The following is a 17,005-nucleotide window of genomic DNA, read 5'->3' as shown; positions in this document are numbered from 1 at the left end:
TGTTGTACTGTAAGTTGTGCTGATCTTCAGTTAGCAAAGGTACCACTCTAGTATTGAGGCTATAGAATTGCCCTGCCTAGTTCTTTATTTTAATCTTGGGAGTCTCCATTTCTTCATCCATTGTAAAGTCCAAATCATGAAAACGGGGGTAGCTATAGATGTATAAAGGTAAAGGACCCCTGACAGTTAAGTCCAGTCGCGAACGACTCTGGGGTTGCGGCGCTCATCTCGCTTTACTGGCCGAGGGAGCCGGCGTTTGTCCGCAGATAGCTTTCTGGGTCATATGGCCAGCATGACTAAGCCGCTTCTGGCGAAACCAGAGGAGTGCACGGAAACGCCGTTGAACTTCCCGCCACAGCGGTATCTATTTATCTACTTGCACTTTGACGTGCTTTCGAACTGCTAGGTTGGCAGGAGCTGGGACCGAGCAACAGGAGCTCACTAGGCTCAGTGGTTTAGACCACAGCGCCACTCAAATCATATTTCAAATGGTGTGCTAAAAAAGCAAAAAACATTGCAATGCTTCCTATTGCTTTGCTTCAGGGACTTTGTCTGCTCCATTTTAAACTTCTGATCACTATCAGTGAATGCCTTTCTTATCATGAAATCGAAAAGGAGTCTTGCGGCACCCTAAAGACAAACAGATTTATTGCAGCACAAGCTTTTGCAGACTGAAGCCCACTTGTTTCAATCCACAAAATGAAATTATCTTGCTAACAATGGAGCTATGTCTTGCAGGGAACATTGATTTAGTAACTCAGGTTTTGATCCAATACCTCAGGCTTTTCAGGTCTTAATTTTAAAAATGCTTTGCTTTGATTGATCACAGTGGCATTCAAACTTCTACCCTCAGGGAACTCTTTCCACATCGATCCATTTGTCATGGAACCACTGTATTTGGCAAGCAAGGTCAGCTCATTCAGCAGTACTTTAAATGCTGACCCAGTGACCTATTCTGCTTTAGTATTATCTGGAGGTTTCTCTGTCTAAAAAATGCCTCTACTCTTTGCAGTGTTTGGCCCTCACTACTGTCCTCCTAGGATTAACTGCATGGTTCTGACAGTTGAGTCTTGGTCACCTCTACTTTTAACTGATTCAGCACTGACCAGACTGAAATAAAACTTGCAGCTAGATCCAGTGTATGTAGCTTGTTCAGAAGCAAGCACTATTGATTTTGATACGGAAGGGACCCGCGGACTTAGTCCGACGAGCTGGGTGGCAGAGTAACCCTGCACCCAGATTTTACCGTAACAATTTCTTGCTGTACTGTATTGGAGATGGCAGATAAATTCAAGGTGGTTCCAAATATATTGTTCAGCTTTCCTTCAGACCACATCAGCAAGGCTGAGAAGGGGGGAGGGGTCTTGTCATCTGGGTAGCCCAGAACAATGCCTCTCTGAAACACATGTTTGTACAGTGTTCTTTACTTAACAAGTTTTGGGAGAAAGGGCTGACTGTGCAGAAAAAGTTAAATATTTCAGCAGAGAATATTCTATTGAACTATATACCAGCAGTATGGAAATTATCAACGGGACAACGGAAATGGATTTTCCTTGTTCTAATGGTGGCCAAGAGATTGATATTGAGGAATTGGAAAAATAAAGATATGATACCCTTCAGTCAATGGACTGATGATATAACATCACTGGCAATTTATGAACGGACTCCTTACAGCCACTGATTCTGTAAGGAAAAATATGATAACACTTGGAATGAGTATACAAAATGTAGTAGGCTATTAACATTTACATAAGCACTAGGACAAGAACACTATACCAATTTATACAAGAATGTACAGGAATATTGTATATTGCTTTTTTTGGCATATAAATTTTATACGCATCTTTGCTGCTGTTGTTTTTCTGTCACTTCCTTCTTTTCTTCCCCCTGTATCACTTTATTTCTTTTAACTGAAGTCACCTTAGTAAAATATAAATATTTAAAAAGTCTGGCTAGCCCAGAACCTCCATACACACTGCCTAGGCGTGTCTCTCGAGGCAGACGGATGCCAACAAGACAAAAAAAATAATTAGGGGTGGGCAGAAGCTAGATCGACTTGTTGATGCCTGGGGTGACTTGTTAAAAGATTGGGAATGGTTTCTGACACCCAGCTGCTTAAACAGCAACAAGAAGAACACACCCCCCCCCCTAAATTTGGCATGTAGAGCGAAGAAACCTAGCCAGGCGTGGACTTTTTCGCGTGAAACGAATTCCTAGACTCATAATGTGCTCAGAGGCACAGTTGTTCTTTAACTCTTAACTGGATCTTTTCTGGATCTGGGCGTGGCTGGCAGGGATCTGGTGGCTCCTAGAAAATAAAACAGCGCCGATCCGACGAGCACGAAGTTTGCGCGTCCTGGATAAGGCTGAATCACCTTTGCCATTAGAGAAGCCAGCTAGCCGACCGGCGGCCCAAGCACCTCCCGCCCCGTGATCGGTCCGAGGCAACCGCGCCAGGCGAACTCGCCCCACTCTGATCCGGGCTCAGGAGGGAAGAGTCGGAGGGAGGCGCTGCCGCAAGAGCGGAATTTTGCGTTCGGGCCCTTTAAGAAAACGATCGCGGCGGCCGGGACGGGCGATGACGCTACCGCGCGCCCCGCCCCCCTACCCACCTACCCACGCACTTGACCCGGACGCAGAAGGCGGGGAACGAGATGTCACACCTAGGCGGGCGGAAGTGGAGGATCGCGGAGAGAGGGAGTGAGGGGGCAGAAGGAGGGGGAAGTAGCGCCCCCTCTCGTTGCCAGGGTAACAGGACCAGGTAAGCTTCCCCCCCCCCCATTCCGCCCTCCCCGCTTTCTTTCGGGTCTCCTTCCCCCCTTCGTTTGGGGGGCCACGTTTTGAGTCCTTTCCCGCCCCCCAAGCATGGACCGGCCCCCACTTTTCTCTGCCCCCACCCTAGTCCTAGAAGTGGGTGGTAGGGATCTCGCTTCCTGTTAACCATTATTGGGGGTTGGGGTGGGGGGCGTTGGGGGGGCGGGTTGGTGCTGCGGTTTTTAGAAGTATCGCCTGGATTTTCTCTCCTGTTACTATTATTATTCTTTTTTGCAGGCGGAGGGATCGACGATGGCTGTAACTTAACCGCTCGTCGAGGCCAGAGCAACCCTGGAAGCCCAACGCCATGGAGGACGCTGGGTGTGAGACTGGAGATCTGTCTGGACGCAAGCCAGCTTGCCCTGATTTGGGCAGGACTGTTCCGGGTACTGGCAGCCCTTGTATGGCGAAGGAGAGCAGCTCCGTCTCAGGCGGTGCTGATGCAGGAAGCGACCTGCTAGCCGCCGGCCAGGTCTCCCAAGAGGGCTGCAGTTGCGAAGGTTGCCCCGGCAAAGAGGGGCTGGTTTTGGAAGCTCCAGAGTCTGCTGGAGAAGCTGGAATTTGGGGCGAGGAGGAGGAGGGTGCTAGAGGAACCGAAACCACTTGGAAGAAAAGGAGCGATCAAGATAACGGCAACTTGCACTTTGCTGGCTACAGTGAAGCTGGCTCTTGTAATTGTCAAGGAGATATCCCCGATCTCTCCGAAACTTATTCAGAGAAGGGGAATGGCTTGTGTGGTTTCACTTGCCAGCACTGGCTTTCGGCCTCCAAGGAGAAAGGCCCGTCCAAGTTACCACAAGGTCAGGAGGAAGACGTTGAAGATGATGCGGCATCCAAGGCCAAGGAGGAGGTCCCAGACTGTACTCGGGCTCCTGGTGGAAGGAAGTTTGCCCGGCAGCAAAAGCACCATTCTGCAGCCAAGGGCGAAGGGCGTTTTGCACTATCTGGGGGAAAGCACAGGCAGGCCAGGAAGAGGAGTGACGGTGGGCGGCACCATGACGTCCAAGTCCAGCTGCTCAAACATCTGGAGGGGTTAGCTTCCTTCTGTGTCTCCTGCTTCAAACTCTTTATCAGCCTGATTGTGCAGGTCACCCACAGGTGTGGCGAGGGTGTGGAAGCTGGTGGGAAGCTCCTGTACTCGTGCTGCTCCTTAAGCGCTCATGATCTGGATACCATCCGAACCAGCATGCGGACTTGGATCCAGCATGCAAGGCTGGGCTGCAGGAAAGTGACGTGGCGGCTGGGCTCGTGGCTTAGTGTGGCTTACCGCCTGCTTAAGATGCTATGTGCTATACTCTTTCTGGTGCTCATGCTTCTCCTGGGTAGCCTGAGACTCTGCTGGCGGGTCTCTAAATCAGCCGTCTTCAGTGTCTTGGGTAGATTGGCCCACACCAGTCACGGAGCCTGGATTGTCTCAGCCGTTGACCTGCCCCAAGTTTGGGCCCTCTTTAAAGAAAGCAGGACTTGCAAGTGGGCAGCCGGCCTGCTGCTTAAGTGGCAAACCCTCCTTTGGATGCCCAAAGGATTAAGGACCAGCCAGCCAGGGGACACTGCTTATAATGGGTCTCCTGGAGGATCTGAGCCATACCAGCCTGGGGAAGAGGTGGCACGCTTGCTGGCTATGGCACATACCCCCGAAGAAGAGCTTAACCCTTTCCAGGTCTTGCGCTTGGAGGCAACTGCATCGGATGCTGAGCTGAAGAGAGCCTATCGGCACTTGGCAGTACTGGTGAGCACATTCCTTTTGAGCTGGAGGAAGACGATTGGGTGTCTTGAGAAAGGTGCCATCATATTTCTCTGCTGCCTTGGGTTGGCATGTGCTTGCAATTCACGAATACCGCTGTGTTCACTACGTGGATTTGCAAAGCTACTGCTGGTTTTCTTCAAGGTGCAGCGGTGCAGGCAGAGGCCCCCTCTGCATCTGGTTGGCACAGTTAGCAGTTTAATGTGGGTTTGTGTGGAGTGGGAGGTTCAGATGATATTATCCAGCCAGTTTGTTCAACAGTGTCTCTCGCTTGTAGGTTTAGCAGTCCTTTTGCTTCCTCTTGCCTCATCTGCCATGCCCTGCTGCACACTCTAGGGCCTTCAAGATTACTGTGCTACTTGGAGGGACAAAGTTTTGCTAATCCTTTCTCTTATCAGGCTGGCATGATCACTGTCAGCAGCTTCCTTGTCCAGGCCATTGTGATGAGTAATCACTCTGCTGGTTTTTCTGCTTCAGGTATCAAGCAGCAGTATGCTGGGAAGCCAGGTTAAACCTGTCTTGACTTAATGCCTTCAGGTGGTAAACTTTCCGCCTAGTTCCTAGGGCTGGAAAATTACCAGCCTGAAGCTTTAAGGATGCAAATCTGCTCCCTTTCGCCCATCCCAAAATGAGTTAAAAGGGCAACTGAACTGCAGTAGTGCAATGTTGATGTGGGGCCATGGGCTGACATGGAGTGGACTCAGACTTCAGGCCCTGTCTTCACTGGGAACTGCTAATCTGTCTCACTGACCACAGGGGCTGGCCTCATTTGTGACAAGGATTGGTTTTAATCAAAAGCAGTTGTATCTCGTTCATTCCTTGTTATGATTGGGTATGGCTACATTGGAGGAAGCATGTCTCTCCAGTCTGAGCTTTTGAACAGAAAACATGCCAGTATTAAGAAAACATGCCTGTATTAATCGGAAGGCCTGGTTCAAGTTTCTGCCACTCTTATTCTGTCGATCTGTATGGGATATGTGGATGATAATGCCGGTCTACATTACAAGGTGCCTATTAGGATTACTGAGTTAATGAATAAAGAAATTGGCAGAGTATATAGAATTGGCCAGCATGACAACAAAAATTAGAGGTCAGGGAGAAACACAGCTGAGGGAGGAATGGGAATTATGTATAGATTATCTAAAGAGGTACAGCAACCAAATAAATCTGCATGTAGGAATTGACATATAAGCAGATGTCAAGGAAATAAACAACTATCTGACTTTCAGAAGACATCTGAAGGCAGTCCTGTTTAGGGAAGTTTTTAATGTTTGATGTTTTATTGTGTTCTTAATATCCTTTTGGAAGCCACCCAGAGTGCCTGGGGAAACCCAGCCAAATGGGCGGGGTATAAGTAATAAATTATTATTTATTATTTATTATTTATTATTATGGAGCAGTAATTACAAACTAGGTTAACAAACAGAACAATTATGGGTGGTAATTTCCTGGCTAAGGATATGCAGCATAAAAAGGAAAAACAGGAAGCCACGGTGGGGTGGGAAGTCTAAAGGGAATAGATGGATAAAAATATGTAGGATATGCATGTATGTACTGAAACTCTGGGAAAATACAAATTAAAAAATATATATATAAATAAAAAGGATTATTGCGTTCTTGTATATGATGTGCTTTTCCCATGGGCTGAAAAAACTAAATGCTATTGATGCCACAATATAGGCATTTTCTGACTTTCTGTTTGTTTTTGGGATGGGGTGGGGTGTTGCACAGGTTCACCCAGACAAGAATAAGCATCCGCGAGCAGAAGAGGCCTTCAAGGTACTGCGGGCAGCCTGGGATATTGTCAGCAATCCAGAGAGGAGGAAGGAATATGAAATGTGAGTGGACTGAAATCCATTTGGCCACAATGTTTTGGAACTGAGTCCACATTACCTGTGGACTGGGAGGGTGCTGCTTTCAAAGTAAGGCCATATTTAATGGGCAGGAAGATCCATTGCAAATGAGGCCCTGAACATTGGCCTCATCTTGTGACCAAGAGTTATTTAAATGTTCCAGATGTATGCAAAATGCTGCCCTGTAAAGAAAATGGAAAGGTGGGGTATGATTCTCTTAAATTATTAACTCTCCTACAAATAGCCAATCAGGCGCTCCTGAGTGCCCATCATGGGGTTGTTTAGGAGGAAGTGCATCTCTAACACACTATTAATATGCACAGGAGCACAAGTATTCACAGCTGGATACAGATGCTCAGGATAAATGGTTTTGAAAATGAGCTTGTACCTCTAACTGCTGCTTGTGTTGATCTCTCCTTCTGCTCTCCCTTGGAGGTAAAGGCCAATACTGTGGTGGCACCTTGTCCTTTATCTAATTGAAGATAAAGGGACCCCTGACCATTAGGTCCAGTCATGACTGACTCTGGGGTTGCAGCGCTCATCTCGCTTGATTGGCCGAGGGAGCCGGCGTACAGCTTCCGGGTCATGTGGCCAGCATGACTAAGCCGCTTCTGGCAAACCAGAGCAGCGCACGGAAACGTCGTTTACCTTCCCGCCAGAGCGGTACCTATTTATCTACTTGCACTTTGAGGTGCTTTCGAACTGCTAGGTTGGCAGGAGCAGGGACTGACCAACGGGAGCTCACTCCCTCTCAGGGATTCGAACCACCGACCTTCTGATCGGCAAGTCCTAGGCTCTGTGGTTTAACCCACAGCACCACCCGCGTCCCTATATCTATATCTATATCTATATCTATATCTATATATCTATATCTAATTGAAAGAAGTGTATTATCACTAGACTCCCCCCATCCTCTGTGAATTGTAGTAAATTAATGTATCCAAATTAGTAGAAAGAAGAATTCGAACTCCTCTCCCCCTGGCAATTGTGCAAGGGCGTTATCTATAACTAGATAGGAGTGCTGGAGATAAGGGTGCAGAGTGTGCTCTTGGCCTAAAGGCCTTCTGAGGAGAAGACCCAGAGGAGTTTGAGGTACTGACTGAGGCCAAGCAGCTGCTGCACTGCTTTGACTCCCAGCTCTTGTAGAAAAGTTTGGCGCTCTAAAAACCAGGCTTCAACATGCTGGCTTGAAAGAGCCACTGTTTTGTGAGACTGGCTTCTGAGTAAGTAGGCTTAGATTTAGATTTGCAACATAGCTCCAGTGGGAAGGGTGTGGAAGGTCTAGATTTCATTTAGTTGACCCAAGTGGAAGGTGGAATCAGCAAAAAAAAAAGTTACTTCCAGTTAATTGGGCAATAGATCTTTTAAAAGTAACAACAATAAGGCTTCATAAAAAATGAGGATGGAGGGCACTGTCTTAGAAGAGGCATTTTCCACCTCTGCACTATATGAGGCAGAAAGGGGATTCTGCGTCTAAAATGTTGCATGCTGTGATATACAGGTGCATCATCAAAACAAAAAAAAAGTGTGCTTTTATTACAACTGTTTTCCCTGTATGTAGATGTAATCAATTGTTTAGCAGGCTAATCATTCAACTGTGAGTAGATTAATTGGGTAAGGTTTTTTTTTTAACTGTTAAGATCTGACGTTACCTGCTACCTAGCAAGGAACAGTCTCAGGTCTATTTATATCAGGCTTCCTCAACCTCGGCCCTCCAAATGTTTTTTGAGACTACAATTCCCATCATCCCTGATCACTGGTCCTGCTAGCTAGGGATCATGGGAATTGTAGGCAAAAAACATCCAGAGGGCCGAGGTTGAGAAAGCCTGACTTACGTTATTGTCAATTCTTGTGCAATTGTCCTTGCACCTTGGTCTGGCACAGAGTCCTCCAGAGTCTAGTATGTTCTGTTGGAGGATGCAGACACACTCTCAGGAATAGCAGCACAATTTAAATTAAACTCCTAGCCATTCCTGTCACCTCATGAGAAACTGGATACAGCGAAGGATACACACATATTTGGAGTTAGGCGGAGTTGCGTCAAATGCAAGGCTGAAATAACAACCATGTGTTTGCTGTGTGATCTAACTGAAGCCCATGCTACACTGCCAGGGAGTATCTGGGAATACATCGGGGAACATTTTGTTTACTGAGCACACTATAGTGAACTCCTTTCAAGTTCCCTGTATATCCCACAATGCTTTGACATGTTATGAAAGTGTTCCTGCTTGTTTAAAACCCTGGAAGATTTCCCAATATGAGAAGCAGAATGTATCTGCATCAGTTACATTTAGGAGTACCTAGCTTTGAAGTCACCAGTGTAAATGCAGAGACAGAGTGGCATATAAGTTAGACAAGTGGCTGGGAGAGGGGGGCTAATACTGTTTCAGCGTATAGCACTTACAGTGGTACCACTGTACCGGAACTCAGGCCAGGTGGCGGGGGGAATGAAATAAATAATTGGGACAGGCAAGTCATGGAGCATGTACAGAGTGCATTTTCCCATATCGCTGAGTAATAACAGCCTTCCAAGCAAAAACCTATAACCGGAAGATTCCTAAATGCCGTTTGGCAAAGGAGTCCCTGTTGCAAAGATGAGCCGCAACCCGTTCTCTTGTCCTCTTTCCGTACTCAGTTCCTTGAATAAAGACCAGGCTTATTAGCCACTCTGCTTCTCAATATACAGTGGTACCTCGGGATAAGAACTTAATTCGTTTTGGAGGTCTGTTCTTAGCCTGAAACTGTTCTTAACCTGAAGCGCCACTTTAGCTAATGGGGCCTCCTGCTGCCGCCACGCCGCCGGAGCCCGATTTCTGTTCTCATTCTGAAGCAAAGTTCTTAACCCGAGGTACTATTTCTGGGTTAGCAGAGTCTGTAACCTGAAGTGTATGTAACTTGAAGCATATGTCACCCGAGGTACCACTGTATTTCTTACTGTCTGGTCCTAGTTGTTGTCACCTAGAAGAAAGTTCTGTTGCTTTAAGTGCTTAGTATCGCAGCCTTAGTCTGTCATTGTCCAGGTTTCTTTCTTGTACTGATGCTACCGCCATTGGCTTCTGACTTCCCTTGTTGCTCCTTTCAAGCAAGCGCATGGCAGAGACAGAGCTGACCAAATCCATGAATGAGTTCCTTTCTAAGCTTCAGGATGACCTAAAAGAAGCCATGAATACAATGATGTGTAACAAGTGTCAGGGGAAGCACAGGTAAGTGGCCGGCTGCCATTATCTCCTTAATGGTCCCACTATTATTTCAGGCCGGGTGCAATAATAGCAAGAGCATGTCTGCTTTCCAGAGTGTGCAGTATCTCAATTCTTGCTGGGCATTGCTGTAGCAAAGCCATGTGGCAGAGGGACTGTATACTATTTTTATTTGATAAGAAAAATGGTTCTAAGCATCCATTGAAAAGCTTGGGAATGTGGACAGTAGCTGGAGAAGTTAAAGCATAAGAAAAACAGCTGGGAAGGTTTCCAACAGCTTGGAGAGGGGATGCTCTCATTCATGGCTTAGCTACCATTCCCTCTTCTTAGGGCTACTGATTCTTCTAACAATTTTTGGATGTAGAATCTCAGCCCCCTCTGAAATGAAGAAACATTGGATGGGGAGGAGAGTGTTAAAGGTTCCAAACTCTAGAAAATCAGGCGCACCCACCCACCCATACTCTCTGGTCTCTGATAAACTCTTTGTTGCTGCAGGCGGTTTGAGATGGATCGTGACCCACTGAATGCTCGCTACTGTGCAGAATGTAGCAAGCTTCATGCGGCCGAGGAGGGAGACTTCTGGGCCGAATCCAGTATGCTGGGGCTGAAGATCACCTATTTTGCCATGATGGACGGAAAGGTTTACGACATCACAGGTAATGGCTCCACACTTCTGGACAAGTGGGAATGGAAGTGAAAGGAAGGTGGTTAAATGGGGTTTTAGAACTATATTCCCCTTTCCTCCCATTGGATACTTGCCATTCATGGAATAGATGATAAGGTCTTTATAGGCACCTTCTATTCTGTTCAGCGTGGTAGATTTTGAACCTTAAGTTAAATCTGGGCAGCTCTGCGTCTTGTGCAGCGAGCATGCTTACTGCAAGCAAACACACCTCTCATTCAAAACACAGTGACAACTTTGACCCCCAAAGAAGGACCCCTTGAGAAGGATTTTTAAATAGTTGGATGGGGTGCCCTGTGAATGATAAATCATGCTGCTGCTGGGATTGCGGTTACTGTTTAAAGGCAGGAGCTCGGATTCTAATGGCATTCCTGCTTTCTCTGAGAGGCAAATACCTCTCACCATTTCATAGTTTACTTCTTTCCTTTTTAATGTGCAGAATGGGCTGGCTGTCAGCGAGTAGGAATCTCCCCAGACACACACCGTGTTCCATATCACATATCTTTTGGATCAAGGGGCTCAGGAGGACGGCAGAGGTCAGTGATGAATGATGTTGTTTATTCGTTCCCCTTAGAAAATGTTCTGTCCCCTAGTCTGCACACGGATGAGTCCTTCCTTAACTTTTAAAGTGATACCAGGCTCTGTGAACCCCATCCAGAGACCTGTGTACTATATTCTGTGAGTGAGGATTCCCATTCAGTACAATGTGGGGAGTGGATCTGCTCCATACATACAAGAGGCCACAAGTGGTCCAGCTCCTATATAAATACACAGGGGAGTGCTGGGCACAATCAGAGCTCTTCTGCATGGAGATGATCTGGGTTCTGATGTCCTTATACAAGATGGCTTGCCAGTGATGGTTGTGTTAAAACAGCCTGTATGCACAGGCAGGGAACAACTCATCTTAGTTCTAAGTATTTAGCTAACAGGTGTTCAGTTTTCTTTCTGTCTGCAGCTCGTGAGCCTAGGACTACTTCCCTGCCCCCCCCCCAAATTCATTGGAAATTTGGAACACATTTTTCATTGCAGTTGCCAGTTTCTATGGGTTAGTCACGTGGGACGCAGGTGGCGCTGTGGGTTAAACCACAGAGCCTAGGACTTGCCAATCAGAAGGTCGGCGGTTCGAATCCCTGCGACGGGGTGAGCTCCCGTTGCTCGGTCTCTGCTCCTGCCAACCTAGCAATTCGAAAGCACGTCAAAGTGCAAGTAGATAAATAGGTACCGCTCTGGCAGGAAGGTAAATGGCGTTTCCATGCGCTGCTCTGGTTCGCCAGAAGCGGCTTAGACATGGTGACCACATGACCCGGAAGCTGTATGCCAGCTCCCTCGGCCAATAAAGCGAGATGAGCGCCGCAACCCCAGAGTCGGCCACGACTGGACCTAATGGTCAGGGGTCCCTTTACCTTTACCTTTATGGGTTAGTCACAGTTATAAAGTGTTCCAGATAACTTGCCTCCAACTCCTGTGCATGAGCAGTGCTAGTTCTGGCCTTTTTCAATAGGCTGATACACTTTAGTACAGCAACTTGAATGTAGAGTATTTAATACCCAGAGACCACATTCTTGACCCTAGAGTCCTCATAACCTGTGCTGAAACTGGTCCCATTGAAACCATATAGAAATTTGGCACCTTTTGCATGTGGTGAAGAGGGTTCTGACATAGTTGAAAGCTCCGAAGTGTACCTTCCACCTCCTGCTTTTACTGTTAAGCCGAGCTTCATGGTCTGTGGCAGTCAGTGCTGGATCTGATAGTATCATTTGTTCTTCCCTTTCCTCTGCTCTCCCCATCCCCTTCGAAAGAGCTGCTTCAGACGGCAGCCCTGCTTCAGCTGCAGAACTGCAGGATTTCTTCAACCGCATCTTCCAAGGGAACCACGGACAAATGCCGAACGGGAACTTTTTCAGCACGCCCCAACCGCCGTCCCCGGGGAGCGTGCCAACCCCTCCTGCCCCTCCATCAAAGGTGGACAGTACCTCCCAGAAAGGAGATTCAAAGCAGAAACGGCGGAAGAAAGTGCGGCGCCCTTTTCAGCGCTGAGGACTCCACGAGAGTTGGGAGTGAAATCTCCTAGGCCTGCTTGGATGCCAGGCTTTCTACATCAGGTAGCAAAAGGGCTGTTTCAAAAGGGAAAAAAATGTGTTCTGGTTAGTGTCAAAAATCCAGATGACTCCGGCTCCTCTGGACTAATCCATAACCCGGTAACTTCCAGCTGGACAAAGACCCTCGTCTTTCCACTGCAATTGTCGACACTGATCCCATGATACCAAAGAGCTCCGACGGACGGCTTCCTGGAAGTGTCATCATGAAGATGTGGCGTGGACAGGTGTTGGGATGGAGCAGCCTGCCTAGAGCCATGGGATCTCCTTTAAGGTGACTTTCTCAATGAGATGCTTCTGTAATTGTTCAGCAGTTTCCCCCTTCAGCAGGAGTATGACTACCACCAATAACGTTAGCTGATTCTTCACTTTTGGTCCACAAGGACGCTTGGACTGTAACTTCTGCTGTACTCCAATTGTCACACTATCAGACACCTCCTAAGTCACCTGAGACTTGGAGGAAAGGTGAGCCTTAGAGGGTGCCTAGTTGCCCAGGAAAGACTTGGTTTGGCTGATGGTAATATTAAGGCAACATGTAGAAAAGAAGCATATATCTTATTGCTGTGCAAGATTGGGAATTAAATTCTTACCCCCATGCTGGGTGTCCTACAAACTATACAAGAAGAGGGTCAAGGGAATCGCCCCCCCTCCTCCGGTAAATATCCTTGCTAGAAAATATTAATTCAGTGCTTACCATGCAAAAGATCTATCTAGGCCCCAAAGTTAGGAGAAGATGAAGATAGACTTTAGTTTTTCCAGGAGCTGCCCAAATATGATGCAGATACTCAGGATTATACCAAATGGTCTTTTTGCTTCTACGTTGAGTCAAAAAATGTTCCACAGTTCTGTTGCAAGACTACTGAAAGGAGGTGTTTTGCACCACCCCATAAAGCAAATGGTCACATCTGGCTTTGGATGCAAAGTGACTCTTGGGGAGAACCAGGGTCCTGTCTTTCTAAAGTGCTTGGTTTGCTCTTCCCTGATCCTGGGAAATACATGCTGTTTGCCTCTACTGTCCAAGGACTGTGATCAAATCAGTTAAGAAACTGGTGGATTAAACCCCCAAGATTTAGCATGGACAGTTTGCTCTTAACTGTCCAAACTTGTTTTATTGAAGGTTACTTTTTTTAAAAAGTTCAGATTTGTATGTACATACATATATTTAATACCATGTGTATTCCCCTTTCTATAAATATAAATGCCTTGGAGAGTCTTGGCCTTGGACAGTCATTATTACCTTTTCCTTTCACAATGCAGATACACATTTTCGGAATTTCTTGCTTCGCTCCCCCCCCCCCCCAATCATTTAAAGGAGAGGATTAATGTTATCCCTGGATTTGTCTTATGGTGGAAACTAATGACATTAACTGGCAGATGAAGCTGTGCAAATAGCTGTACTTATAAGCTCTAGATCCAGTTTATTAAAATTTAGGAGGCATATACGCAGTTACACACACTGCCAATGGACAAATTGCAATATGTGTCTAAGGACTTATGTGTAAATCCAGGAATTGTTAGGAAGTTTGTGAAGGGCGGTATCTAAATTTAATAAAGAATAATAATAACTTCAGTACAGTTCTGTACGCCAAATTAAGGAGGCTGAAAAGAGTAACGCCTTAGAGCGAGAGTTACACCCCACTCTTCCATTAAATAATGATTAAGTAGTGATATTTTGCTACCTTATGTCCTTGCTTGCAGGGGAGGAGTACAGCAAATCCACTACTTCTTTCATAATGGTATTGTAGAGAAGCAGTTATCCCACGATTCTCTCCTCCTTAGGGCTTGTGGGTTGAGCTCCAAGCAGCTGAGGGAAAAGTGCAAGGAAGTCCCCGAATCATTGCATCTCGCTGATAGAATGGGCAGCGAATTTTACTCCCCATGACAGAGCTTTTTAGCAGCCTGTTGGCTTACCAGCAAAGGCGAGAAAGTGCTAGCGCTAGCATGTGCTTTAACGTTAAGCCCAATATCTTCACCACACCCTGCTATTGCTGTGTCTCATTACCTTTGCCACTTCTCTGCAAGTCTCTCTCGTCTACATGTCTCTGCCAACTGACCTGCAGCCTTTGCTCATTTCATCCTCGTTTCTGTTTGACTGGACTCACGGCATTCAAACGAAAATGAATTCTTGCAAGGCCCAAGGGAGAAGAAAAAACAGGATGATCTCTAATGCAAGCTGTTTGTTTATGCTAAAGTACCAAGTCACATTCTGCAACTTCTTGGAGAAGGCTTGGCCCGTGATGTCAGGCTGGCCTTGTCTTCCTGCTATTCCTTTCCTTGGTCTAAAGGGACTCAATTGCTATCCTAGGCCTCCAAAAAAGGACTTGTGTGTTTGTCAAGGCCTCACCTGAGCTATTATTTCTCTGCCTGATCTTTTTCCCCTTTTGGGTTATCTTTTCATCTTGGCTTGGTTTTTTTTTTTTGTACAAGCCATACATTATCTTAAACTAGAAAGCAACCCAGTGCAGACTAAGGCTGCAGTTCTATAGTACTTACCTGTAAGTGAGTTTAATTGGAGTCAGTGAACTTAACCTCTGGGCAGAGATGCATAGGTTTACATTGTAAGTCTGTTAAAAAAAAATGCAGTTTCTGGATGCTGATTGCATCAGCTTAGTGGCTGGCTTTTGATGTTGCTTTCTCTTGGTTGAGTCCAACCTGTTTTGGATTTTTAAAAGAGAAAATTGAACTGAGATTCTGCATTTCCAGCACTTCTTGTTTTGTCAGTTGGTAGCTCTGTAAACAGGTGGTTGCAGCATGCAACCACAGACGTTCTCCAGAAGGTGGTGCTCTAAAACCTATTATAGGAAAATGAAACTACACAAAGGTATCTCAAAGCTGTCCCCTGAATCAAACGGTAGGTCCTGCAAGAGACTCCTTTATTTGTATAAATGTTTTAGTGAATATCCTGCCTCACCACGGACCCCCTTTTATGAAGTCCCCAACAAAACTTACCAAGACACACATGAAGCTAAACAGAACTGCAACAGACCAATGGCATCAATGTGGCAGCATCAAAGGAAAATTTCCTGCTTTCAAAAGGACCTTGTTGGAGTGTGTAATGCACTGAACTGGCTCTGCAGCAAGTGCACGTGCTATTAGACTTCAGAAACATTTTGCAGTGCACAGATCTGTGGAGCTACTTGTTTCTATTTAGGTCTGCCATCATGGGTGTGGAGATGACAACCAAGAGCCAGAAACATACGTTGAGAAGTGCAGTGAAATTATAATTAGCAGGTTTGAGATGGAATTGAATTTTATTATTTCGGTCACAGACCAGTTCCAACCCACATACAATATCAAGGAAGTCGTAAAACACGATAGGGATACATTTGAATTTGCAATTAGGTATGACAGGGACAATACATATATAGCAACAGTTAAAAATATATATAAATTAAAACTTAGTCACTAACATATAACCTAAAATTATCATTTAAAACCTTAATGATTATGATAGCACAGCTTGTTCCCTAAGTTTTATGGCAATCACACAGAATTTGGCTACCCTTAACGTAAGGTTTGAGATAGACCAAGACTCCGCTTAAAAAAAATTAAAAAGTAGTTGATAGTCACAGCGGGGTTGGTGCAGGAAGGAACAAGAAATATTCCTTCAAGGTTTTTATTGTTTGGAATGAGCCTATATTCAGCGGTATGGGGTGAGTGAATAAAGTTTTCTGGACTTCACCTTTTTCTTGCTTCAGGCCCAATAAGTGACAACCAATATATTATTGACATATGCATACAACGGAGTAGTTTTGGACTGTGATTTTCAGCAGGGGAGTGGGAACCTGTGGCCCCCCAGGTGTTGCTGGATGAACTACACTGCCCATCATCCTTGACGTTGGCCGTGCTGACTAGGTTTGATTGGAGCTGTCGTTCAAAGTATCTGGAGGATACCAGGTTCTAGATATTTGCCCTAAAGACTTGAACATTTCTTAGCTTCTCTTTTAATAAATTCAGCTGAGCTCTAAGTGCTGAGGAAAAATTAGACTGGGTGAAGATAATTAGAAGTGGATTTTGTCTGTTGTTCCAGCAAAGCCAGGCAGCATATAGAACTGTGTTCATCAGTCCTTGGGTCCTCAAATGTTGGACTACATCAGGGTTTCCCAAACTTGGGTCTCCGGCTGTTTTTGGACTAAAAGTCCCATCATCCCTGACCACTGGTCCTGTTAGCTAGGGATGATGGGATTCGTAGTCCAAAAACGGCTGGAGACCCAAGTTTGGGAAACTCTGGATTGTATCTTCCATCACCCCTATAACTGGCTAAACTGACTGGGGAGGATGGGAGTTTTAGTCCAGTAACACCTGGAGAGTCAAGGCTGAAGAGCAGTGACAGAAACCAGAAGAAGAAGAAGAGCTCAGTGTTCCTACCAGTTGCATCAAGGCGGAGATCAAATGGCATATTTATACTTCGCTAAGAAGAAGGTTCTTTCCGTTCTTACTAATAGCGGTTTCACTCTTAATCACAAAGATTTGGGAAAGATGCTGATGGAAACAAACATGTTCAAAGGCATTCTGGGGGATGTAGTACATAAAGCCACGATCGAAACACTTGCTTAATTCTAGGGCACAGCTGGATTTGACCCACCAGGGCTGAATTCTGTCACTTCACCCACTTTCGT

The 17,005-nt window shown here is 45.9% G+C and overlaps 1 protein-coding gene across 1 annotated transcript; it reads left to right on the top strand.

Annotated features, from left to right (window-relative positions):
* The first annotated feature begins 2,624 nt into the window (after positions 1 to 2,624).
* DNAJC14 (DnaJ heat shock protein family (Hsp40) member C14) lies at positions 2,625 to 13,599 on the top strand. The gene is made up of 7 exons (XM_080994542.1): positions 2,625 to 2,761; positions 3,052 to 4,543; positions 6,290 to 6,396; positions 9,495 to 9,614; positions 10,104 to 10,264; positions 10,730 to 10,826; positions 12,090 to 13,599. The coding sequence occupies exons 2-7, from the start codon at positions 3,122 to 3,124 to the stop codon at positions 12,325 to 12,327; spliced, it is 2,145 nt and encodes a 714-aa protein (XP_080850668.1). The 5' UTR covers positions 2,625 to 2,761; positions 3,052 to 3,121; the 3' UTR covers positions 12,328 to 13,599.
* The last annotated feature ends 3,406 nt before the right edge of the window (positions 13,600 to 17,005 follow it).

The sequence above is a fragment of the Podarcis pityusensis genome (assembly GCF_964106645.2).
Source record: "Podarcis pityusensis genome assembly, chromosome: 2".
In the NCBI taxonomy this organism is placed as follows: Eukaryota; Metazoa; Chordata; class Lepidosauria; order Squamata; family Lacertidae; genus Podarcis; species Podarcis pityusensis.
The sequence above is the reverse complement of the archived record's forward strand: the minus strand, read 5'-3'. Positions and strand labels throughout refer to the sequence as shown.

Excerpts from the sequence above, each read along its gene's own strand:
- DNAJC14 (XM_080994542.1), top strand. The coding sequence starts at position 3,122 with ATGGAGGACGCTGGGTGTGAGACTGGAGATCTGTCTGGACGCAAGCCA. Across the intron at positions 10,265-10,729 it reads AAAGGTTTACGACATCACAG|AATGGGCTGGCTGTCAGCGA; the intron begins GTAATGGCTCCA and ends TTTAATGTGCAG. Across the intron at positions 10,827-12,089 it reads GGCTCAGGAGGACGGCAGAG|AGCTGCTTCAGACGGCAGCC; the intron begins GTCAGTGATGAA and ends CCCCTTCGAAAG.